This window comes from Balaenoptera ricei, chromosome 1 (assembly GCF_028023285.1).
Source record: "Balaenoptera ricei isolate mBalRic1 chromosome 1, mBalRic1.hap2, whole genome shotgun sequence".
NCBI classification, from domain to species: domain Eukaryota; kingdom Metazoa; phylum Chordata; class Mammalia; order Artiodactyla; family Balaenopteridae; genus Balaenoptera; species Balaenoptera ricei.
Genome location: NC_082639.1, coordinates 99451656 through 99479102, shown reverse-complemented (window position 1 = coordinate 99479102; position 27447 = coordinate 99451656). Strand labels below are relative to the sequence as shown.

At 39.5% G+C, this 27447-nt stretch overlaps 1 protein-coding gene across 1 annotated transcript; it reads left to right on the top strand.

Annotated features, from left to right (window-relative positions):
• Positions 1 to 13192: 13192 nt before the first annotated feature.
• LOC132351272 (PCNA-interacting partner-like) lies at positions 13193 to 13585 on the top strand (the record flags this gene model as incomplete). Its single annotated transcript, XM_059901145.1, has 1 exon — positions 13193 to 13585. A coding segment is annotated over exon 1 (393 nt), but the record flags the coding sequence as incomplete, so codon positions are not given.
• Positions 13586 to 27447: the final 13862 nt, after the last annotated feature.

Here is a 27447-nt window from a genome sequence, read left to right as displayed (position 1 = left end):
GTTGCAGGTTCGTAGTTCCCATTGTTTTTGGTGTCTGCCCTCAGTGGGTGAGCATGGCTCAGTGGCTTGTGTAGCCTTCTTGGTGGAGGGGACTGGTGCCTGTGTTCTGGTGGATGAGGCTGGATCTTGTCTTTCTGGTGGGCAGGGCCGTGTCTGGTGGTGTGTTTTGGGGTGTCTGTGAACTTGGTATGATTTTAGGCAGCCTCTCTGCTAATGGGTGGGGTTGTGTTCTTGTCTTACTAGTTGTTTGGCATGGGGCATCCAGCACTGGAGCTTGCTGGCCATTGGGTGGACCTGGGTCTTAGTGTTGAGATGGAGATCTCTGGGAGAGCTCTCACCAATTGATATTATGTGGGGCTGGGAGGTCTCTGGTGATCCAATGTCCTGAACTTGGCTCTCCCACCTCAGAGGCTCAGGCCTGACACCAGGCCGGAGCACCAAGACTCTGTCAGCCACCCAGCTCAGAAGAAAAGGGAGAAAAAAAGAAAAAAAATTAAAAATAAAATTATTAACATAAAAAAAGAATAATTAAAAAAAAAAAGAAGAGAGCAACGAAACCAAAAAACAAATCCACCAATGATAACAAGTGCTAAAAACTAAACTAAGATTTACATAAATATCAGAAAGAAATCAATCGCAGACAGCAAACCCCAAGTTTATAGTTGCTCCTGAAGTCCACCACCTCAATTTTGGGACAATTCGTTGTCTATTGAGGTATTCCACAGATGCAGGGTACATCAAGTTGATTGTGGGGATTTAATCTGCTGCTCCTGAGGCTGCACTGAGAAATTTCCCTTTCTTTTCTTTGTTCGCACAGCTCCTGGGGTTCAGCTTTGATTTTGTCCCCACCTCTGCATGTAGGTAGCCCGCAGGCATCTGTTCCCTGCCCAGACAGGAGGGTGTTAAAGCAGCAGCTGAGTAAGGGGCTCTGGCTCACTCATGCCGGGCAGGGGGGGGCGGGGGGAGGGTACGGTAGTCATAACTGGAATGTGGTGGGAGCCTGTAGCAGCAGAGGCCAGCATGACATTGCAACAGTCTGAGGTTCGCTGTTTGTTCTCCTGGGGAAGTTATCCCTGGATCACGGGACCCTGGCAGTGGTGGGCTATACAGGCTCCTGCAGGGGGCGGCATGTGGATAGTGACCTGTGTTTGCGCACAGCATTCTTGGTGGCAGCAGCAGCAGCCTTAGCATTTCATGCCTGTCTCTGGGGTCCAAGCTGATAGTCACAGCTCACGCCCGTCTCTGGAGCTCGTTTAGGAGGTGCTCTGAATCTCTTCTCATGCACCCGGAAACAATGGTCTCTTGCCTCTTCAGCAGGTCCAGACTTTTTCCTGGACTCTCTCCCAGCTAGCTGTGGTGCACTAGCCCCCTCAGGCTGTGTTCACGCAGCCAACTCCAGTCCTCTCCCTGGCGTCTGACCTCAGAATCCTAGCCTCAGCTCGCAGCCACCACCCACCCCTGCGGGTGAGCAGACAAGCCTCTTGGGCTGGTTGGTGAGTGCTGGTCGGCACCAATCCTCTGTGTGGGAATCTCTCCACTTTGCCCTCCGCATCCCTGTGGCTGTGCTCTCCTCCGTGGCTCCGAAGCTTCTCCCCCCACCCACCCCCCGTCTCCACCAGTGAAGGGGCTTCCTAGTGTGTGGAAACCTTTCCTCCTTCACAGCTCCCTCCCAGAGGTGCAGGTCCCACCCCTATTCTTTTGTCTCTGTTTTTTCTTTTTTCTTTTGCCCTACCCAGGTATGTGGGGATTTTCTTGCCTTTGGGGAAGTCTGAGGTCTTCTGCCTGCATTCAGTAGGTGTTCTGTAGGAGTTCCACTTGTAGAAGTACTTCTGATGTATTTGTGGGGAGGAAGGTGATCTCCACATCTTACTCCTCTGCCATCTTGAAGGTCTACCTATTTATTTTTGAGTGAGCTTTGATACTTTATTTTTTTAAAAGAATATAAAATTGCTTTTATATTAGACTGTGGTCAAGATAATTTACCACTTAACAAATAACAGCAAAAAATCATAGGACTATCTTATAGATGCAGGAAAATAAATTAATAAAAGTTGGCAGTTTTTATAATAAAAAATTAGCAAAGCAGGAATAGGTGAGAACTTCCTTAACATAATAAAGGATAACTAACAATAGTGACAGGAGCAAAACAAATACTACAACAAACATCATGAGTTGAAGGATTTTCCTCTGAAATCACGCTTTTCTTCTGACTAGATTTTTGCTGTTATCACATATATTCAACATTTGATCATCATTTCCAGTCATACAAGCTTCAATACTTTTGTCATTCAAGAGATATATCTATTTTATCTAAGTTGTCAAATGCATTGGCATAAAATTATTCATAATATTCTCTTATTATCCTTTTTATATGTATAGGATCTGTAGTGATGTCCTCTCTCATTACTGATATTGGTAATTTATGACATCTCTTTTTATCTGATCAGTCTGGAGAGAGATTTACCAATTTTATTTATCTTCTCACATTGCAGGGTGTTGAGCAGAGGAGTGACATGATATGATTTACATTTAGTACTACCACTCTAGCTACTTGATCTAAAATAGAATGCAGAAAAACAGCACAGTATTGGCACAGAAACAGACACACAGATCAGTGGAACAGAACAGAGAGCCCAGAAATAAGCCCACGCACCTATTGTCAATTAATCTATGACAAAGGAGGCAAGAACATAAAATGGAGAAAAGACAGTCTCCTCAACAGTGGTGCTGGAAAAAGTGGATAGCCACATGTAAAACAATGAAATTAGAACATTCCCTCACACCACATAAAAAAATAAACTCAAAATGCTTTAAAGACTTAAATGTAAGACACGAGGCCATAAAACTCCTAGAAGAGAACATAGGCATAACACTCTTTGACATAAATCATAGCAATATTTTCTTGGATTAGTCTCCCAAGGCAAAAGAAATAAGAGCAAAAGTAAACAAATGGGACCTAATTAAACTTAAAAGCTTTTGCACAGCAAAGGGAACGATCAACAAAATGAAAAGACAACCTACTGAGTGGGAGAAAATATTTGCAAATGATGCGACCAACCAGAGGTTAATATCCAAACTATACAAACAGCTCATACAACTCAATACCAAAGAGATAAACAATACAATCAAAAAATGGGCAGAAGGGCTTCCTTTGTGGCACAGTGGTTAAGAATCTGCCTGCCAATTCAGGGGACACAGGGTTGAGCCCTGGTCTGGGAAGATCCCACATGCCACGGAGCAAATAAGTCCGTGCGCCACAACTACTGAGCCTGTGCTCTAGAGCCCATGAACCACAACTACTGAGCCCACATGCCACAGCTACTGAAGCCCACGTGGCTAGAGCCCATGCTCCACAACAAGAGAAGCCACAGCAAAGAGAAGCCCGCACACCTCAATGAAGAGTAGCCTCTGCTCGCTGCAACTAGAGAAAGCCCGCATGCAGCAACGAACACACAGCACAGTCAAAAATAAAATTAAATAAAATAAATAAATTTATTTAAAAAAAAAATTGGGCAGAAGACTTGAATAGACATTTTTCCAAAGAAGACATACAGATAGCTAACAGACACATGAAAATATGCTCAATATTGCTAATTATTAGAGAAATGCAAATCAAAACCACAATGGGGTATCACCTAATACTTGTCAGAATGACTGTCACCAAAAAGTCTACAAATAACAAATGCTGGAGAAGATTTGGAGGAAAGGGAACCCTTGTACACTGTTGGTGGGAATGTAAATTGGTGCAGCCACTATGGAAAACAGTATGGAGGTTCCTCAAAAAGCTAAAGATAGAACTACCATATGATCCAGCAAGTCTACTCCTGGGTATATATCCAGAAAGAATGAAAATACTAATTTGAAAAGATACACACACTCCAATGTTTACACTATTTACAATAGCCAAGACATGGAAGCAACCCAAGTGCCCATCAATAAACAGTTGAATTAAGAAGATGTGGTATATATATATACAATGGAATATTACTCAGCCATAAAAAGAATGAAATACTGCCATTTGCAGCAATGTGGATGGACTTAGAGAGTATTATGCTTAGTGAAATAAGTCAGACAGAGAAAAACAAATGCTATATGATATCACTTATATACGGAATCTAAAAAATAATATAAATTAATGTATACACGAAACAGAAACAGACTCACAGACATAGAAAACAAACTTGTGGTTATCAAAGGGGAGAGGGAAGTGGGGAGGGGCAAATTAGGGGTATGGGATTAACAGATACAAACTACTATATATAAAATAGATAAGCAACAAGAATTTACTGTATAGCACAGGGAATTATACCCATTATCTTACAGTAACCTAAAATGGAGTATAATCTGCAAAAATACTGAATTACTATGCTGTACACCTGAAACTAATACAATATTGTAAATCAACTATTCTTCAACAAAAAATAATCTGTATTTTGACATACAAACAATAAAAAATAAATTAAATAGAATGTAAAAGAGGAAGAGAAAAGCAGGGAGTTCAATTAGAAAGGTATTAAAATAAACCAAAGAAGAGATAATGGTGGTGTAGGTCAGGCTGTTAGTAGTGGAAATGATAAGTGGGTTTTTTAAAATAATTATTTATTTATTTATTTATTTATTTTTGGCTGTGTTGGGTCTCTGTTGATACACGCGGGCTTTCTCTAGCTGCAGTGAGCAGGGGCTACTCTTTGTTGCAGTGCGTGGGCTTCTCATTGCAGTGGCTTCTCTTATTGCGGAGCATGGGCTCTAGGCAAGCGGGCTCAGTAGTTGTGGCTCACAGGCTCTAGAGCACAGGTTCAGTAGTTGTGGCGCACAGGCTTAGTTGCTCCGCGGCATGTGGGATCTTCCCGGACCAGGGCTTGAACCCATGTCCTCTGCATTGGCAGGTAGATTCTTAACCTCTGTGCCACCAGGAAAGTCCCGATAAGTGGTTTTTGATATATTTTGATAGTAGGATAGATAGGATTTGCTGATAGTGGGAATTAAGTTATGAAGTAAAGAGAAGAATCAAGTATTGCTCTAGGTTTTTGGCCTGAACAACTGAAATAATTGTCATTTAATGAGAGGAGAAGAAGAAAGCTTTTGGAAATGGAAAGGTTAAGAGCACAGTTTTACAATTCAATCAAAAAAAATGGGCAGAAGACCTAAACAGACACTTCTCTGAAGAAGACACACAGAGGGCCAACAGGCACATGAAAAGATGTTCAACGTTGCTAATTACTAGAGAAATGTAAATCAAAACCACAATGCAAATCAAAACCTCACACCAGTCAGAATGGCCATCATCAGAAAGTCTACAGGGACTTCCTTGGTGGCTCAGTGGTTAAGAATCCGCCTGCCAATGCAGGGGACACGGGTTCAAGCCCTGGTCCAGGAAGATCCCACATGCCGTGGAGCAACTAAGCCCAAGTGCCACAACTACTGAGCCTGTGTGCCAGAACTACTGAAGCCCGCACGCCTAGAGCCTGTGCTCCGCAACAAAATAAGCCACTGCAATGAGAAGCCTGTGCACCACAACGAAGAGTAGTCCCCGCTTACCGCAGCTAGAGAAAGCCCGCGCGCAGCAACAAAGACCCAACACAGCCAAGACTAAATTAATTAATTAATTAAGTTTTTTAAAAGTCTACAAATAATAAATGCTGGAGAGGGTGTGGAGAAAAGGGAACTTTCCTACATTGTTGGTGGGAATGTAAACTGGTCCAGCCACTATTGAGAATGGTATGGAGGTTCCTTAAAAAGCTGAAAATAGAGTTACTATATGATCCAGCAATCCCACTCCTGGGCATATATCCAGAAAAGATGAAAACTCTAATTCGAAAAGATACATGCACCCCAATATTCACAGCAGCACTATTTACAATAGCCAAGACATGGAAACAACCTAAATGTCCATCAACAGAAAAATGGATAAAGAAGATGTGGTGTGTATATGTATATATATATATATATATATATATATATATATATATATATATATATACACACACACACACACAATGGAATATTACTCAGCCATAAAAGAGAGCAAAATAATTCCATTTGCAGCAACATGGATGGACCTAGACATTATCACACTAAGTGAAGTAAGTCAGACAGAGAAAGACAAATATGATATCACTTATTTGTGGAATCTAAAAACAATGATACAAGTGAACTTATTTACAAAACAGAAATAGACTCACAGACATAGTAAACAAACTTATGGTTACCAAAGGGGAAGGGGGGGAGGGATAAATTAGGAATTTGGGATTAACGCATACACACTACTATCTATAAAATAATAAGGACCTTCTGTATAACACAGGGAACTATACTCAATATCCTGTAATAACCTATAATGGAAAAGAATCTGAAAAAGAACATGTATATTTATATATATATATAAATACATGTATTTATATATATGTGTAAAACAGAATCACTTTGCTGTACACCTGAAACATTGTGAATGAACTATACTTCAACAAAAAAATAAATTTAAAAAGAAGAGCCCAGTTTTAGGTACATTAAATTTGTGATGTCTGTTAAATTTCCAAGCAGGCAGTTGAGTATACAATTTGGAGTTCAGAGAAGATTAGACTGTTGATATAAAATTTGAGAGTCATCAACATATAAACAGCATCACAATTTGGGTTTTTTGGGAAGCAGATTCTGAGGCAGACTTCAGTGTTTAGGATGTTTCCCAGAGAATGTCCTTGGAATCAACATCTCTGGAAGGCAGGTAGAAGAAGCAGGATTGGGCAGAGGGAGTTGAGCTATGATGCAGGCCTGACAACCCAAGTTGATTCCCTGAGAAGCTCTGGAGCTGAAATGGCCTGGCAGAGTTGTCCTATGTGAGGCTGAAACAGTAAGCCTTTATACTCTTGCCTCAACCAGTTATTGAATGTCGACCACCTCCTGAAAGACATGGCCTCAGGCAGGGAGGCTCTGTGCAGCTGAGGTTATCCCTGAAAGGGCTGACAGATGAAGGCTGTCCACTGATGGTAGCCTTAGCAGCTGGGGCACAAATCCTTCCTTGAAGGGCTATGTGTATGGTACATAATAGTGTCCACTGCTGATAGTATTTAAAATCGTAAGACTGGATGAGCTCACTAAGAGAGTGATGTAGTTAAAGAGGTACAGTGACAGGGATCTGGGATAGCTTTAGGGATCAGGGGACTGAAGTAAGAAAAAAGATGAGTGAGTGTGAGATCCTGGAAGCCAACTCAAGAAAGCATATTACTGCTACTACCAACTACTACCAACTACCACCAACTACTACTACTACTATTCTTAGTACAACGTAATCTTCGCAACACTATGAATTAGATGATATTATTATCATTCCCATGTTATAGATGACAAACTTGAGGCACAGAGTTTAAAGGTCTCTCTGAAGGTTACACAGCTCATGGTGGTGAAGCTCTAATTTTGAACTTTTGCTGGCTCAAGAGTCTACACTCCTGACTGCCTCACTACCTGGACTCCAAAGGACTGTGTAAAATGCTGCCAACAGGTGAAGTAAAAAGACCAAGAATTAACCATCACATTTGGCAATGTGAACTTATCAGCAAAGGCAGTTTTGGTGGAATATGGGAGTGAAAGCCTGAAGAGAGTAAATTCAAACACAGTACTTATTGGGAGTTCGCTGGTGGTCCAGTGGTTAGGACTCCCCTGACAATGGACCAGACTATTGCTAACCCTTGGCCTTGAAAACTGGTTTGTTGCTATCAAATGGATTCAACCATCATTTTATTTTGATTATCAAAGACAATGCTTTCCAGCAGACATAATACGGAAGACTATGAGAAGAAAAGAAAAATCGCTTGAGAAACATAGTGATCTCTATTTTTTTTGGCCACGCCGCATGGCAACCCGGGCCCCCTGCAATGGAAGTGCAGAGTCTTAACCACTGGACCACCAGGGAATTCCCTCTTTTTATATTTACTGCATGACTTTGATAGTAAGGGGAAAAAAAGTTGAAATAATTTAATTGTAATAAACCAAATTATCCTTCCACCCCGCAATTCCCTCTAGGCTCCCCTTTCCTACCTCTCTGAAGAGCCTCTTCATGAATTTCAGTCAGAGAGGAAACATGTGTACTGTGCTTCCCTGTGCCGGAAAGTCTCTCCTAAAATGTGTGGGATCTTTCATCTCCTCTCACCCAGAGCAGAGGCCTCTCCTTGTGGGTGGACCCACAAAAGTATCAACAGAGAAGCTGAGGGAGGAAGGGACTCACTAAAAACGGATAAATATTAAGCCCTGCTCTTAGGTACTTGAGGCAGTGCAGGCAGGAGAAAATATGGACCAAAAGCAGCACCGGTAATATGTTGCCAAGTATTAGTCAGGTTATGATACGTGACAGAAAGCTCATATCTCAGACAAGCTGGAGCCAAAAAGGGATTTATTGGCTCCTGTATTTAAAAAGTCCAGAGGCACCCTCCCTTTAGGCAAATCTGGATCAGGGACTCAAAGGATATCATCATAACTCACTCTCTCTCCCTATCTCATCTGTGTCTTCTCTGTACTGGCTTCATTCTCATACTGGCTGATCCCAAGTTGGGGCAAGTTGGCTGCCAGCAGTTCTAGGCTTATATCTTTTTACTTTCAGGTCTACAGATAGAGAACTTCTTATTCTAACAGTCCATTGAAAGTCCTAAAACTGAGTCTCCTTGGCTCTGATTGGTCTAACTTGAGCACATGGCCATCCTTGTATCAATCAGTACAGCCAAGGAGATATTTTATCAGTTAGAGATGCCTTCAATTGCAGACAACAGAGTACTTGATAAAACAAAATGAAGTTCATGTTCCTTATATTAAAAGATGTGGGACTTCCCTGGTGGCACAGTGGTTAAGAATCCATCTGCCAATGCAGGGGACACGGGTTCGAGCTCTGGTCTGGGAAGATCCCACATGCCGCGGAGCAACTAAGCCCCTGTGCCACAACTACTGAGCCTGAGCTCTAGAGCCTGCGAGCCACAGCTACTGAAGCCTGCATGCCTAGACCCTGTGCTCTGCAACAAGAGGAGCCACCGCAATGAGAAACCCGCGCACTGCAACAAAGAGTAGCCCCTGCTCGCCGCAACTAGAGAAAGCCCGCACGCAGCAACAAAGACCCAACGCAGCCAAAAATAGATAAATAAATAAATAAATAAATAAATAAAAGATGTGTGGAATAGATAGCTACTGCTTATGATTCAATGGACTGACATTTTTTATAGTTCTTTGGCTTTTTCTTCATTATTGCAAGATGGCAGCTGCAGCTCCAAAAAATCACATCCAGGTTCTAGGCAGGAAAAAGGATGCTACAGGCAGCAAACATCCCTCGTTGAAGAAAGCGAAAGTTTTCCCAAAATCACCCAGCAGACTTCTGCTCATGACTCACTGATCATAACTGGGTCGCAAGGCTACCCCTACCCTCAAGCAAGGCTGGAAAGCCAATCATTTTGCTCTTCCAGACTCTCCAGTTGAGTTAGGCTGGGAAGAAGGGGGCTGAGAATGGGGATTAGGTTAGCCAGTCAATGGGATCTGCCATAAATGTAATGCTCTGATTGGAAAGGCCTGGCTTACAAGTCCACTTCTGGAGATGGGGTGGACTCTTCTCCCCCCAGGAACAATGAACTGAGCATGATAGAGGAAAACTAGGTGCTATAACATAAAAGGAGGAATGGATGCTAGTCAGGCAAGAATAAAAGCTGTCCGTTATATACGTTTAAGGCCAACTTGTGATCTGGCCTCCCCAGAAGTGCACAGTATCTATCACCAGACATAAGAAAGCAAAAGTTACATGTATTTACCTCAGCATTATCTTAGGTGATGTATCACTTTCCTTTCGATTCTAAAAGGTGAAGTAATAATAGCTACAATTACATGAGCACCTCCAATTTATTTAATAACAGTTCAATTAAAAACTTCCTCCTTCTTTCTTCCCTCCCTCACTCAGAGCATCTGTTGGTGTGTTAAGGAATATCTGTTTTACTTAGGAGACTGTATTCAGATTAAGTAATGTATTCTGAGCATTAGTGTCAGGTGCTTCCACGTGGCTTATCTTATGAAGTTCCTACCACAACAATCCATTTACTGATGTGGAAAACTGAGGTTAGGTGACTTGTTCAAGGTCTTGTGATCCATACGTTCCAAGCTAAGTGTTTCCTTACTCCAAAAATAGTATTCTTCTTGCCATACCACAACTGCAGCACAACTTCTCAGAACAGACTGGGTCCATGCCAATGAAATCAGGTCACCGGGGCAGTTTTTGAATATTCCAGAAACTTTTTTTTCCTCCATGTAGAAGTGAATGAAGTGCCAATCACTCCTGGACTGAAGGTCCTGAGCCTCTTCAAGAGGCAATCCTCTACCTTAATTTAAGCGTGGTTATTTAGGATGCCTTGCATGGGTTTTGTGACTTTTTCCAGCTGGATTCTCCAAGGGGTTCCAACCAGCCTAGTGCCCTGAAGCAAATAAGTCTACCCAAGCACTGGCTCCCCTGGCTTCTGACAATCCTCAGGGTGGTGGTACCCTCCATTATTCACAGAGAAGCAGGATTAGCTTCCTGCCACCACAGCAGACAGTGTTGAACAGCGTGTTCCCAGGGAGGGATTAGAAAGACTAACCTGTCAAGCCTGCTGGGCCTGGCTGCCAGAGACCTCCTTTGATTCCTAAGTGTGGCATTCTAGGGCGGGGGTACAAGTGCATTTTCCTAATTCCTCCCTTGGCAGAAACTTAGCTCTTTGAATAGAGATTCTTCTCCCATTGCTGTGCACTTAATATGAGCTTTTTCTTAATGTGTGGTTGACTAGGTAGATGGTAGCTCCTTTTTAAAAATCCAGGTTGTAAAATCATACACATGAGTAGATAACATAGCACACTCAATAAATGTAGAAGATTCATCTTTTTGGAACAAATTTTCTTCACATTGCAATGATCAGTTGTACGATAACCAGTGAACAATTATAGACACTTCTAGCATTTATTGTTAGTTGGGGTAAGTTATGCCCAACTATTACATATATGAAAAAAATACCTGAACTCTTATTAGATACTATTCTGATTACAATTTAAAAAGAAAAATGTCTAATATACTTCCTTCCAGCTTTAGAATTAATGTCATTGAAGTGTGACCTAAATTATAAAATTTAGACCTAATTTCCTAAAATTCCATGAGCTATTTTAAAAATCTGCTACCATTTGTGACTACTTATTTTGATCAATCATCAATCATTTCAGTACTGTGCAAACAAAATAAAATGGAGAAATAAATTATTATGTAATATTCCAGTTTCAAAATTTTCTATTTATAATGATCTAAAATTTGCTCTGGGGGCTTCCCTGGTGGCGCAGTGGTTGAGAATCTGCCTGCCAATGCAGGGGACACGGGTTCGAGCCCTGGTCCAGGAGGATCCCACGTGCTGCGGAGCAACTAGGCCTGTGAGCCACAGCTACTGAGTCTGCGCATCTGGAGCCTGTGCTCCGCAACAAGAGGCCACGATAGTGAGAGGCCCACGCACCGCGATGAAGAGTGGCCCCCGCTTGCCGCAAGTGGAGAAAGCCCTCGCACAGAAATGAAGACCCAACACAGCCAAAAATAAATAAATAAATAAATAAATAAATAAATAAATAAATAAAGGAGTTCCTTTAAAAAAAAAATTATCTCTGGTAAAGTCACTGACCTTAATAAGTTAATATTACAAATTACAACTATAAAATATATTCATTCAAATTTTCCTGAAAAGAAAAAATACTGTCAACAAATATGGAACTCTAGTTAGTGCTATGTATGCTGAACTATTGAGAGGGAAGTTTATTAATGTTTGCAATTTCCTTTGAAAGACACATGCACACTGATATTCACTGCAGCACTATTTACAATAGCCGAGATATGGAAGCAACCAAAATGTCCATCAACAGATGAATTAACAAGAAGACACACACACAGACACACACACACACAATAGAATATTACTCAGCCAGAAAAAGAAAAAGAAATCTTGCCACTTGCAACAACATGGATGGATACAGAGGGTATTACACTAAGTGAAATAAGTCAGACAGACAGACAAAGACAAATACTGTATGTTGTCACTTATATGTGAAATCTAAAAAATAAAACAAGTGAATGAATATAACAAAAGAGAAACAGACTCACAGGTATAGAGATCAAACTAGTTGTTACCACTGGGGAGAGTGAAGGGGGTGGGGAGTTATAGGGGTACGGGATTAAGAGGTACAAACTACCATGTATAAAGTGGATAATCTACAAGGATATATTGTACAGCACAGGGAATATAGCCAATATTTTATAATAACCTTAAATGGAGTATAATCTATAAAAATATTGAATCACATTATATACCTGAAACTAAAATACTATTGTACCTCAGCTATATTTCAATTTTAAAAAAGAATACATATGATATCAAATAAGCACATGAAAAGGTACTAAACATCACCAGTCATCAAGAAAATGTAAATTAAAACCACAATAAGGTACCATTTCCTATGCATCAGAATGGCCACAGTAAAAAAAACTCTAACAATGTTAAATGTTAACAAGAATATGGAGCAACTTGACCTGTAATACATTGCTGGTAAAATAGTACAACCACTTTGGAGGACTTAGTAGTTTCTAATGAACTTTTTTTTTTTGGCCATGCTGCACGGCATGTGGCATCCTAGTTCCCCGACCAGGGATGGAACCCGCGCCCCCTGCGGTGGAAGCACGGAGTCCTAACCACTGGACTGGCAGGGAAGTCCCCTCTAATGAACTTAAACATACCTTTACCCTATGACCTAATAATTCTACTTTTAGGTATCTACCAAAGAGAGCAAAAAGCATGTGTCTATACAAATAGTCACAGCAGTGTTTGTTATAAAGGTCCCAAATTGGAAACAAACTATAAGTATATAAACAGAAGAATGGGTTTTAAAAATTGTGGTGTAATCCATGAAGGAAATAATCGATAAGCTTTACTTCATTAAAATTAAAAAACTTGGCTCTGAGAAACACAGTTACCAAGAGAATTAGAAGAGAAGCCACAGACTGGGAGAAAATATTTGCAAAAGACACATCTGACAAAGGACTATTAATCAAAATACACAAAGAACTCTGAAAACTGAACAATGAGAAAAGCTGATTTTAAAATGGGTCAAAAGAGTCGGGCTGGAGCTTTCTTCAGGCGAGTCTGCACCTCCCGGTTCTCCCCCGAGCCAGAGGATGGCTGTGCTTAATCGGAAGTCTGTCTTGGATATGATTAAAGAGTTCAGAAGGAACTGGCACACTTTTTGTAACTCTGAGAGAACTACTGTATGTGGTGCAGACTCCATGCTCTTGGCATTGCAGCTTTCCATGGCAGAGAACAACAAACAGTACAGTGGAGAATTTACAGTCTCTCTCAGCGATGTCTTATTGACCTGGAAATACTTACTACATGAGAAATTGAACTTACCAGTTGAAAATATGAAAGTGATTGACCATTATGAGAACATTAGGAAGATTTATGATGATTTCTTAAAGAACAGTAACATGTTAGATATGATTGATGTTTATAAAAAATGTAATGTTTTGACTTCTAATTATGAAAATTATGTGAACATATCTCCTGTAAGTATTTTTAAAATAATTTTATCTTAATCAAATTAAAATTTGGCTAGATTTATTTTTACTTTAAATGATGGATCAGCATTTATAGTAACTTGATAATGCTTTTGCTTTTTGGATCATGTTAAGAATGGAAAATTTAGCTACTTGAAAGCTAGTCATTACTTGAGAGAAATATTTTGGTGGTAAATTTTGTTGAATTTGTGTTATTATTTGGTTGAAATATAAGAACAGCTACTTATTAGATCAAAACATTTTTAATAAATCAGTACCAAGTACGTGATTTCTTTTTGAATTATGTCAGGGATTGATTTTGTATTTTATTTTCTCGGTTTAATGTGAATCTGTTCATTTGGCATATATTGTATAAATGATTGCTATGACTCTTTCTATGGATTAATAATAGTTTTTACTAAGATAGAGTATCATTTCATGAGGATAGTATGATGCAATATACATGAGGTAATACACTATTCCTTTTTTTTTGCAGACACATTCACTGCCTTATTTTTTTTATGGAGTATAAATTTTAAAGTTAATGGAGTAGCATCCCTTGCAGTTTCGTTTTGTCTACATTATAGTTGATAAACTGTTTTAGAATATATTTGAACATATCTAGTTTGTTTTAAAGTATTGAAAATATGTTTCTTTATCTTAACATATACCAAGTGCCACTAAAGTAGTAATTAAACAGTGGTAATAAAAGAATAATTGTAGTCATACTAGAAGAAAATGTTTACTGGATTTCCTCAGATATTAAAATATTTTATAAATAAAAAAAAAAAAAAAAAAAAAATAAAATAAAATGGGTCAAAAACCTTAACACCAAAGAAGATATACAAATGGCAAATAATCATATGAAAAGATGCTCCACATCATATATCATCAGGGAAATGCAAATTAAAACAATAAGACACTACTGCACACCTATTAGACTGGCCAAAATCCAGAACACTGACAACCTCAAACACTGGTGAGGAGGTGAAGCAACAGGAACTTTTAAAAATAATTTATTTATTTATTTATTTATTTTTGGCTGCATTGGGCCTTCGTTGTTGTGCGTGGGCTTTCTCTAGTTGCGGCGAGCGGGGGCTACTCTATATTGTGGTGCGCCTCCTTCCCATTGCGGTGGCTTCTCTTGTTGCAGAGCACAGGCTCTAGGTGCACGGGTTTCAGTAGTTGTGGCACAAAGGCTCAGTAGTTGTGGCTCGCGGGCTCTAGAGCGCAGACTCAGTAGTTGTGGCACACGGCTTAGTTGCTCTGTGGCATGTGGGATCTTCCCAGACCAGGGCTCGAACCCGTGTCCCCTGCATTGGCAGGCGGATTCTTAACCACTGGGCCACCAGGAAGTCCCGGAACTTTTATTCATTGCTGGTGGGAATGCAAAATGGTACAGCCACTTTGGAAGACAGTTTGGTGGTTCCTTACAAGACAAAATATACTTGTACCAAACAATCAAGGAATCGTGTTCCTTGGTATTTACCCAATAGAATTGAGAACTTATATCCACCTACAAACCTGCAGAAGGAGGTTCAGAGCAGCTTTATTCATAATTGCTAAAACTTGGAAGCAACCAAGATGTCCTACAGTAGATGAATGGATACATTAACATAACCCAGATAATGAAATATTATTTAGCACTAAAAAGAAATGAACTATCAAGCCATGCAAAGACATGGAGGAATTTTAAACGCATATTCCTAAGTGAAAGAAGCCAATCTGAAAAGGCTACATACTATGTGATTCCAACTATATGACATCATGGAAAAGGTAAAACTATAGAGACAGTGAAAAGATCAATGGTTGCCAGGGATTTGAAGAGGGGGTGGTTGGGGGGTGGAGAAGATGAATAGACAGAGGACAACAACTTTTTAGGGCAGTGAAAATATTGTGTATGATATTGTATAAAGATAGATACATGTCATTATACATCTGTCCAAAACCATAGGATGTACAACACCAGGAATAAACCCTTAGGTAAACTATGAACTTTGGGGATTATGATGTATCAATGTAGGGTCATCCTTGGTAGGAAAATGTACCATTTTGGTGAGTGATGTTGATAATGGGGAAGGTTGTGCATGTATGGGGGCAGCGGGTATATGGAAAATCTTTTTACCTTCCTCTCAGTTTTATTGTAAACCTAAAACTGTTCTAAAAAATGAAGTCTTAAAAAAATGCGGTATATTCATATAATGAAATACTACTCAGCAACTAAAAGGAAAATGCTACTGAAATTAGCAGCAACATGGATAATCTTAGAAATATGCTGAGTGAAAGTGTCCAGGCATAAAATAGTATATTACTGTATGATTCCATATATGAAGTCCAGGACAATGCTAAACAAAGCTATGGGGACAGAAATCAGAAGTGTGTTTCCTTGGAAAGAGGGGGAACAGACTGGAAAGGGCATGAAGAAACCTCCTGGGGTGACAGAATGTTCTGTATCTTTTTTTTCAGGTGGTGGTTAGAGAGGAATATAAGACTGTCAAAACTCATTAAACTGATCGCTTAAGATCTACACGTGTAATTTTACCTTTATTACCTCAATTTAAAATGGAGAGGGGAGGGGGGCTGGAGGAGAGGAAATGTGATTACTGTGCTCTAGCAGCTCCTACCTTCAGCCTCACCTCCACCTTCTCTCTGGTGGCTCCCTAGTTAGGGGATTTGTTTGTTTATTTTTTATTTGGGGGTAGAGGAGAAAGAAGAACAAATGCATGTGTTTTTATTGGATGTGGAGTCTGGCTATGGGAGTAGTACATGTTTATGTGACTGATGATTTCTGTGGAAGTGTTGTTTAAAATGGTGTGTATTACTGACACCTGCAAATGAGTGTTTGGAGGAATTTGGTTGTAAGGGTAGGGCTAATGCAATCTTCTCCCAGAAAAACAAATTGTAATTCTCTAAAAGTTTTTCCAAGCAATTTTCAGAGTTGGAATAGCATAAGAATGTTTAGAACTATCCTTAGAGTTTTAATATGAAAAATGTAGCTACATGATAAATGTGATTTTATAATTTCTTATACAATGTGACAATATCTTCAAATCAACACTTTTTCTTTTGATGAAACGATCACTGCTTCTCAAGAGCACCCAGATAATGAAAATATTAAGTTTCATTTCATTTCATTTCACACATTTCACTTCATTAGCTATTCTACATGACTTCTATTAGTAAAATTTATTCCTCTTTTAAAGTAAGATGGGAATGTAAGTTAGATTCATTATCCTGTTTCTTCCAGCTATATTTTGCCATTAAAATTTTTAAAATTTTGCCAAAATAAGCATAGGTTTGAAGATATTCTTTCATATAACATCCAAATTACCTTATTTTTTTTTCTCACAAGCTTCACAACAAGCTGATTTCTCATTTCTTTTTTCATTCCGTCCTCTTCAGATGGTAAAACCTGCAACAACAATAACAATGAAAAACAACCATATAAACCTCAAAATTTTCATTTAACTTGCATGGGTCCTAAGTCAAAAAAGTATAAAATACTTAAAGGTTATCTTTTTGGCCCTGTATTATTCCTATTTTCCACCATATATCACAACTTGTTAAGCATAGCCATAAGCAGTGCATTTTCAGATTATTTACCCAAAACAGCAAAATGATAAAGTGCTCTAACTTGTCTTAGAAAGGAAAGAGACGCGAAGCAAGGTGATGGCCCACCTAGGAGGGGCGCTGGCTGAGATGCAGGTCGCAGCTGAGCCTGGTGAGAAGACCTCCTCCAGGGGCCAGCCTGTCGGGATCCCCTTGCTAGAGCAGGAACCCGAGGAGGCGCTGGGCCTGAACCAACTGCCAGCGGAGCTGCTCCTGATGGTGCTGAGCCACGTGCCCCCCCAACATGCTGCTCAGGCACCGCCGCCAGGTGTGCAGGCGCTGGCGCAACCTGGTGGACTGCCAGGCCCTGTGGCTGAGCATCCTGCCCCAGAAACACGCTGCCCTGTGGCCCATCGTCAGCACCTGCCTGCCTGCCGCCGACGACCTCAGGCCCTACGTCCTGGGCCGCTGCTGCGAGCGCAGACCCATAGGATGCAACCTCCTCCTGAACCCCAGGGGCCTAGATGGCTTCCCAGAACAGCCTATGCTGAGTGGTGGGGACGGCTGGACAAAGGAGGGAAAATGTAAGGGCAGGCCTGCAGCTCCTTGTGATGTCCACTTCCTACCTGCCTACTACCTACCTGGTCACAGCTGGTTTCAAAGGAAGGAAGTTTTGGACCTGGAGAAGGAGGGTTTCTGGCCAGAACTCCTGGATAGTGGAAAGATTGAGATTTGTGTCTCTGCCTGCTAGATGGAATGAAGAGGCACTAACCATATACGTATATATCAGCTAATTGTCCAAATTCCAGGCTGTCCTGCATCATTTCTCTTCGAATCCTTTTCGCATCCGGCGGTGGAAGAGAGTCCCCTTTGAGGCCAGCCATGTGTTCTCCAACCTCAAGAACGGTGTTCACTTTGTGTCTTTTGGACAATGGGTGTCGAAGCTGGAGTTAGGGAGTTAGGGAATGAGCAATATGGAGTCCATACTTTTACCAACTCCAGTGTGTTTGCGTGGGTCTGTCTGTCCTAGTCATGGGGCTGTCCTTGCAAAACTACCTGATTGTGCCTTCCAGGAGCTGGGCCTATTGGCTGGGCCGCCTCAGTAATCAAGGGCTTGTAGCTCGCTGGCATCCTGGGATCTCCTGGGTCCAGTCGAAGTTCCTGCTGGGCCCTGTCTTCAGGTTTTGGAAGCCACTAGGAGAAAGTTTCTGCTGCTTTCTAAGGCAGACCCTGTTCTACTGAGTGGAAACCCACGGTTGAGCACAGGGAAATGCTGGATCCTGAGAGCTCCACCATCCCCCAGAGGCTCTCTGGTCCAGCCCCAGTGCCTTCTGCCCTCGTCTCCTCCTGTTTCTGCTGCAGAGGCTTTATTGGTCCCTTCCAGGAAGCCCTCTTTCTCCTCTGAACTAGAAGCTCATCCCTATGGCTGGGAAAATTCCAGCCCCCTTGGGTGATGAACTTAACCTCATGGGGTTTCAAGCAAGACTGGGACCAGGACTCACAGCAGAAAGTCAAACTAGCGCAAAAAATGTTTGGAGGCAGAGGGTTCTGCCCACCCTGTGAACCATGAAGTGGTCCCCTGAGCCCAACTCTGCTCTGAATTGTATGGTGTATAAAATTATTTAATTTTGAAATTCTTTTCAAACATGGAGCGAATAAATGAGCAATATATCTGCCGAGAAAAAAGAAAGGACAGGTAAGAAGTCTCTGTAATTAACTAAGTTCCAGTTAATACACTTACGTATTTTAGACTACATTGATGGAATTTATAATCATGACTAATGTGTAACATTTCAGTGCTTGACAAAAATTCTGGTAGTATTCTAATAGATTAAATTGTATACAGAAAACTTTGTTAATTTGAATTGTATGAAAGGGGGTGCAAGAAAAGAATTTCATTGAATTCATTTATCTTTATTAAATAATAATAAGGAATTTGTCAACTTTACCAGAAAAAGAGGAAGATGAGGAGGATGAGGGGAAGAGAGGAGAAGAGGAGGAAAAGAGGAAGAGAAAGAAGCGAGGGGGAGTAATAAGGAAGGAAAGAGGCAGAAGGAGGAGAAGGACAAGGTATGAGGAGAAAGGGAAAGTAGAAGAGGGAGAAAAGGGGGAAGGAAAAGAATTAGAGAGAAAGTGACAAATAGAAAAGATCCAAAGCAAAAAACCTGAATGAACTTTTAAGTGTGGGGATTTGATGAGGGTACAAATGGTATAAGAAGTTAGGTGATGGGTAACCTGGGAGTTTATTATACTATTCTATTTACTTTTTATGTGTTTGAAACTTTCCATAATAAAAGGTATTTTTAAAAAAGAAATCAAATAGTGTAATTTACCATATTAACAGAATTAAGGAGAAAAAACATGTAATTATCTCAGTAAATATACAGAATGCATTTCATAAAATTTAACACCTGTTCATGATAAAAACTCTTAGCAGGGACTTCCCTGGTGGTCCAGTGGGTAAGACTTCACACTCCCAATGCAGGGGGCCCAGGTTCGATCCCTGGTCGGGGAACTAGATCCCGCATGCATGCTTCAACTAAGAGTTCTCATGCCACAACTAAGGAGCCCACATGCCACAAGTAAATATCCCACGTGCCACAATGAAGATCCCGTGTGCCGCAATGAAGATCCAGCGCAGCCAAAATAAATAAACAAATAAATAAATAAGTATTAAAAAAAACTCTTAAAAAACTAAAAATTGAAAGGAAATTCATTAATCTGATAAGGCTGTATATAAAAGCTTATAGCTGACATCAAACTTAATGGTGAAATATTTAACACTTCCCTCTAAAATTAAAACAAAGCAAAGATGTCCATTCTTATGTCTACTATTTACCATTGTACTGGTGGGCTTAGCCAATACAGTAAGGCAAGGAAAAGGAAAAGGGATTAAGATTGTACGAAAAAAGTAAAACTTTCTTTTTTGCAGATGACATGATTGTGTATGTAGAAAATCCAAGGAAATCTACAAACAAATTACTAGAAATAATAAGTGAATTTGGCAAGGTTACAGATACAAATTCAATATGCAAAATAAATTTTATTTCTACTAGCAATGAGCAATTCAAAAGTTAAAATAAAACAATGTTATTTTAAAATAACCAAAAATACCTAGAATAATTTTAATGAAACTGTGCAAAACTTCTACATTAAAACAAGAATTGCTGACAGAGCCTAAAGGAGACCTAATCAGATGAAGAGATATAATACCATATTCACGGATTAGAAGACTTAATATTGTTAAGATGACAATTCTCACCATATGTTCTATAGATTCAATGCAATCCCAATAAAAACCCCAAATGGGCTTTTCTGGTTGAAATTGACAACTTATTTTAAAATTTATACAGAAGTGGATAGGACTCAGAATAACTAAAACAATATTGAAAAGGAAGGGCAAAGCTCTAGGGCAAACTACCTAATTTCAAGACTTATTAAAATAAAAAGCTATATTAATGAAAGACAAGGTAGTAATGGCATTAGAATGGACAAACAGATCAGCAATACAGAACAGAGAGTCCAAAAATAGACCTACACATATATACCATATATTAATTTTAACAAAATAACCAAAGCAATTCAATGAAGGATGAAAAAGTTTCCCAATAAACAGTGCTGGAACAACTGGATATCTGTGGGAGAAAAAAAAATAAACACCAACCACCCCTCAACTTCACCGCATATTAAACAAAAATGAATTTGATATGCATCATAGGCCTGAATGTGAAAGCTAAAATTCTAAATCTTTCAGAAGGAAATATAGGAAGATATCTTTGCAACCTGGTGGTAGAGGAACGGGAGGTCAGAAAACATTTTTCATATAGAACACAAAAAGCACTAACTGTAAAAAACAACAGCCCCCACCCCCCAAAAAACAGTGGATAAATTGGACTTCATCAAAATTAAAAATTCAGCAATAAAAAAGTATCAACTGAATATATGCAATACCACAGATGAATCTCACAGATATAATGTTGAGTAAAAGAAGCCAGACACAAGTAGTACATATTACACAATTTGTTCTATGAGTTTCAGAAACATGGAAAACTAATTTCTATTGACAGAAATAAAAATAATCATTGCATTGGGCAGAGAGGAATGGGCGACTGCCTGGAAAGGGTCCCAAGGGAATTATCTGGGGTGACAAAAATATTCTTTAACTTGCCGTGGATGAAAGTTACAGGTATGTATAAATTTTTCAAACTTCATTCAGCTGTACACTTAAGATCTGTATATTTTACTCTATTTAAAGTATACCTCAATAGAGGACAGTTTAAAATAAATCCTTTTGCAAATCATGTATCTTGATAAAAAGGATTTGTATCCAGAATATATAAAGAACTCATCCAACTCAACAATAAAAAGACAATCCAATTTAAAAATGGGTAAAGGATTTGTAATACATTTCTCCAAGGATATACAAATAGCCAACAAACACATAAAAAGATGCTCACTATCATTAGTCATTAGAGAAATGGAAATCAAAACCACAATGAGATGCTACCTCAGACCAATTGAACGGCTATTATCAAAAAAACAGAAAATAACAAGTGTTGGAGGATATGGAAAAATTGAAGCCCTTCTGTACTGCTGATAGGAATATAAAATAGTACAGCCAATATGGAAAACAGTATGGCAGTTTCTCAAGAAATTAAAAACAGATTTATATATGAGGCAGCAACTCCATTTCTAGGCATACACCAAAAGAACTGAAAAGAGGGTCTCGAAGAAATATTTGTACACCCATGTTCATAGCAGTGTTATTCATAAAGCCAAATGGTAGAGGCAACCCAAGGATCCATCGACAAGTGAATGGATAAATAAAATGTGGTGTATATATACAATGGAATATTATTATTATTATTTTTATTATTATTATTATTTGGCCACACTGCACAGTATGCGGGATCAATCAGGGATCAAGCCTGTGCCCCCTGCAGTGGAAGCACAGTCTTAACCACTGGAGTGCCGGGGAAGTCCTACAATGGAGTATTATTCAACTTTAAAAAGAAAGGAAATTCTGACACATGCTACAACATGGATGAACTTTTGAGGACATTATGCTAAGTGAAGTAAGCCAGTCCCCAAAAGACAAATACTATTGCATTAATGAGATACCCTAGAGTCATCAAATTCATAGAGACAGAAAGTAGAATGGTGGTTGAGGGGAGAGGAGAATGGGGAGTTGCTTAACGGGCATAGTTTCAGTTTTGCAAGGTGGAGTTTTGGAAATTGGTTGCACCACAATGCGAATATACTTAACATTAATGAACTATATACCTAAAATAGTTATGAAGGTAAATTCTATGTTTTGTGTATTTTACCACAAATAAAAACAAAAATAAAAAAAGAGAAAAAATTGATTTCAAAATTTAAAACAAACCACATGAGATACTACTTTATACCCATTAGAATGGCAATATTAATATTAATAATAAAATGGAAAAAAGTGTTGGAAAACATGAGACAGTTGGAACATACATTGCTTGGTAGTTCTTCAAAAACTTAAACATAGAGGGACTTCCCTGGTGGCGCAGTGGTTAAGAATCTGCCTGCCAACACAGGGGACACGGGTTCAATCCCTGGTCCGAGAAGATCCCACATGCCATGGAGCAACTAAGCCCGTGCACCACAACTACTGAGCCTGCCCTCTAGAGCCCGTGAGCCACAACTACTGAGCCCAAGTGCCACAACTACTGAAGCCAGTGTGCCTAGAGCTCATGCTCTGCAACAAGAGAAGCCACTGCAGTGAGAAGCCCGCGCACCAAAAGAGTAGCCCGCACTCGCCGCAACTAGAGAAAGCCCACACACAGCAACGAAGACCCAACACAGCCAAAAATAAATAAAAAAACAAATTTTTAAAAAAAGTGTAAACAACTCAAATACCCATCAATTGATGAACAAATAAATACAATGTGATATATCCATACAACAGAATATTATTCAGCCATAAAAAGGAACTAAGTACTGATACATGTTATAATATGGGTGAACCTTGAAAACACTATGCTAAGTGAAAGAAGCCAGACATGAAAGTTCACATTCCATTTATATAAAATATCCAGAATAGACAAATATATAGAGACAGAAATTACATTAGTAGTTGCCAGGGGATGTGGTGGTGGTGGTGGTGGGGGATTGGAATCAACTGCTAATCGTTTGGGTTTTTGGGGGGTGTGAGGGGAGATGGAAACATTCTGCAATTAGATAGTGGTGATGGTTGCACAACATGGTGAATATACTAAAAACTACTTAAGCTTACACTTTTAAATGGTGGATTTTATGTTATGAGGACTGTATCTCAATAAAACGAAAAGTGAACCTTTTTGATTTCACTGAGTTTGTCAGTGGAAACACAACAAAAACATATTTTTCTTATTTTCCAGATAAAATATTTGAGCAGTGTATTCAGCATAAATTTCCAATTTAGCATATACAAATCCCCCACCCCTTTTCCTTTAATGGTGTTTCTCATCCTAGCCCCTAATTTCTCAAGTTAGAACTTGCTTGAAACCTTGAAATCTGAGTTTGCAAATAACTGTAAGGTCCTTCTCTAAGGCAGCCTAGCTTGCAGCATCTCCAATTCTTCTCAACCTTTAAAACAGAAATGTGAAGTAATGGGGATTTGTATAATAAAACAAAAAGCCACTAGAGGGCACTGTATCCCCTCTGGTTTGCAGTAAAGAAACACTTTTTATGTTAAAGGTTATGCTTTAGACAGTAAAGTCCAGAAAACTTGTCTATTCACCTGGTCAAACCATTCATTAGCTGAGTGGTTTGAAGAAAGTCTTCCAGCTTCTGGGTTTCAGCTTCCACATCTGCATAAGGTCGGGGGTTGGTTACATGATTTCCAGGCTTCTGCCAACTCTAAAATTCCTATCTTATACTGGCTTAAAACAAGGATGACATCTGGAAAAATAGCAAGAATTGTACCTGCTTTATTTTATCATTTTCTCCAGTTCACTCAAACTGTTTCCTCTTCTCACCTTCTCTATTTCTATATTTCCAGCTAAAATATTAGAGTAACTCTGGATCTTTCCCCCTTAAGCACCCTTTACTGATAATTTATATTAAAAAAACAAAACAAAACAAAACACTCTCAGAGCACTTTCCCAGTTTCACCAATAATTTTCTCTTTTGATTCTCATGACAGATCGGGTTTGTAGGTATTATCTCCAATGTTCCTGGTGAGGAAACTGAAGCCTAAAAGAGTTCAGTGAATTGCCCACAGAAACATAGCTAGCAAGTTATAGCACCTGGCCTTCCAACTCCAAAGCCTATACTCTTCATAAAAATATTCACTGTCAGTAGGAAGATACAAGTTTGGTGCGGCCTGAAGTATACAAATTTTTGCTGTCTGTATTAGTTTTCCATCATGGCTGTAACAAATTATCACAAAGTTAGTGGCTTAAAACAACATAGATTTAGGGGACTTCCCTGGAGGTGGAGTGGTTAAAGACTCCCCGCTCCCAATGCAGGGGGCCCTGGTTCAATCCCTGGTCCGGGAACTAGATCCCACATGCATGCTGCAACTAGGAGTTCACATGCCACAACTAAGGAGCCCACCTGCTGCAACTAAGACCCAATGCAACCAAATAAATAAATATTTTAAAAACAACAACAGCGACCTAGATTTATTATCTTACAGTTCTATAGGTCAGCAGTCCAACACAGGCCTCACTGGGCTAAAATCAAGGTGCCAAGCCTTCCGGAGGCTCTAGAGGAGAGTCTGTTCCTTTGCCCTTCCCAGACTCTAGAGGCCACCTGCATTCCTTGGCTGGTGTCCCCCTTCCTCCATCTTAAAAGCCAGCAACAGCAGGTCAAGTCCTCACACTGCATCACTCTGACCTGTCTGCCTGTTCTCTCCCACTTTTAAGGACTCTTAATTATACTGGGCCCAGACAATCCAGGATGATCTCCCTATTTTAAGGTCAGCTGACTAGCAAATTTGATTCCATCTGCAACCCTAATTCCCCTTCGTCATGTAAATAACGTATTCACAGATTCCAAGGATTAGGACATGGACATCGTGGGGGAGGGGGGTGGCTTCTGACTATCACATTGGCTCTCTTTAAGATATATAAAGTTTAAATTATAAACTTAGACATGATTCTCTTAACACAAAGAAGAAACTTCATTAAATTCATGGAAAATCTGTTTCTCCATTTATTTATTTGGTTTATTTATTGAGGTAAATTCATATAACATAAAGTTAACCATTTTAAAGTATACATTTCAGTGGTATTTAGTACATTCACAATGTTGTACAACCACCAACCAACACCTATATCAAGTTCCAAATCATTTTCATTACCCTAAAAGAAAACTCCGTATCTATTAAAAAGTCATTCTCCCAGCCCCTGGCAACACTAATCTGCTTTCTGTCTCTCTAGATTTACCAATTCTGGATATTTAATAAAATGGAATCATACAATTTCTGACCTTTCGTGTCTGGATACTCACAATTTGAGACACTTTGTGACTGGTTACTCTCACTTAACATCTTTTCGAGGCTCATCCATGTTGTAGCATGTACCAGTACTCCAATCCTTCCGTGACCAAATAAATAATATTCCATTGTATGGCTATATCACATTTGTTTATCCATACATTTAATGATGCACATTGGGTTGTTTCCAACTTTTGGCTATTGTGAATAGTGCTATGAAACTCCTGTACAAGTATTTGTTTGAATACCTGTTTTCAATTTTGGGGGTATATACTTAGAATTGCTGGGTCTTGTTTTAATATTATGTTTAACTTTCGAGGAACTGCTAAACTGTTCCACAGTGGCTATACCATTTTATACCCCCATGAGCAATGTGCAAGTTTTCAAATTTCTCCATATTCTTGCCAATACATATTTTCCTTAAAAAATTATTATTATAGCCATCCTAGTGGGTAAAGAGTGGCATCTTGTGGTTCTGATTTGCATTTCTCTAATGACTAATAACGTTGAGTACCTTGTCATGTGCTTGTTGGTCACGTACACATCTTTTTTGGAAAACACCTATTCAAATCCTTTGCTCATTTTTTAATTGGGTTGTCTTTTTGTTGTTGAATTGTAAGAGTTCTTTACATATTCTGGACATTAAACCCTGATTTGCAAATATTTTCTCCCATTGTGTAGGTTGTCTTTTCACTTTCTTGATAATGTCCTTTGATGCACAAAAGCTTCTCATTTTGATGAAACCCAATTTATCTTTTCCTTTTGTTCCTCTTCTTTTGGTATTGTATCTAAAAATCCATTGCCAAATCCAAGGTCATTAAGATTTACCCCTCACATTTTCTTCTAAGAGTTTTATAGTTTAGTTCTTACATTTAGGTTATTGGTTAATCCATTTTGAGTTTATGTTTGTATATGGCATAAAGTACGGGTGCAACTTCATTCTTTTGCATATGGATATTCAGGTGTCCTAGCACCACTTGTTGAAGAGACATTTCTTTTCCCATTGAATGGTCTTGGCATCCTTTTCAAAAATCAATTGGCCATAGATTTGTGAGTTTGTTTCTGGACTTTCTATTCTCTTGGTCTATACAGCTATCCTTATGCTAGTACCACACTGTTTTGATCACTGTAGCTTTGTAATAAGTTTTGTAATAAGGAAATGTGAGTCCTCCAACTTTGTTCTTCTTCAATATTGTTTTAAGTATTCAGCGTCCTGCACAATTCCATATGAGTTTACCACTTTTGCCAAAAGGGCTATTGCAATTTTAATAGGTATTACATTGAATCTGTAGATCACACTGGGTAGTATTGCCATCTTAACAATATTAAGTCTTCCAATACGTGAACATGGATGTCTTTCCACTTATTTAGGTCTTCTTTAGTATCTTTCAGCAACGTTTTACAGTTTTCAGTGTGTCTTACACTTTTGTGTAGTAAGGAATCTGGCCTTGTCTAAAGAGAGGTCTGGCCTTTGTCCCAGCTCCTGGGAGATGACCTCCACACACTTGCAATTTCCCAAGTGATAGGAGTGTCTCTGTACTTCATAGTGGGTCCCTCAGACCAACTCTGACAGTTTATGCTAATGAGGTGTCTAAGGGTGGGCCCCTTCTCAGTTCAGGCTAATGAAATGACTCAGGGTAGGGCTGGCAATGTCAGAAAGACCAACAATGTGATTGGAGAGTTAGGGCTTTGTGTCACATGGTAACAGTCCAAACTTCAGGGAGGCAGGTGACTGGAGATTTTAGTTTGATCACATGGACTATGATTCATGCCAAGTAATGAAGCCTCACAAAGCAATGGACACCAGGGCTTGAGTGATATCCCAGGTTGGCAATACTCTTAGAGCATTGTCACACATCATAGCTGAGAGGAGATA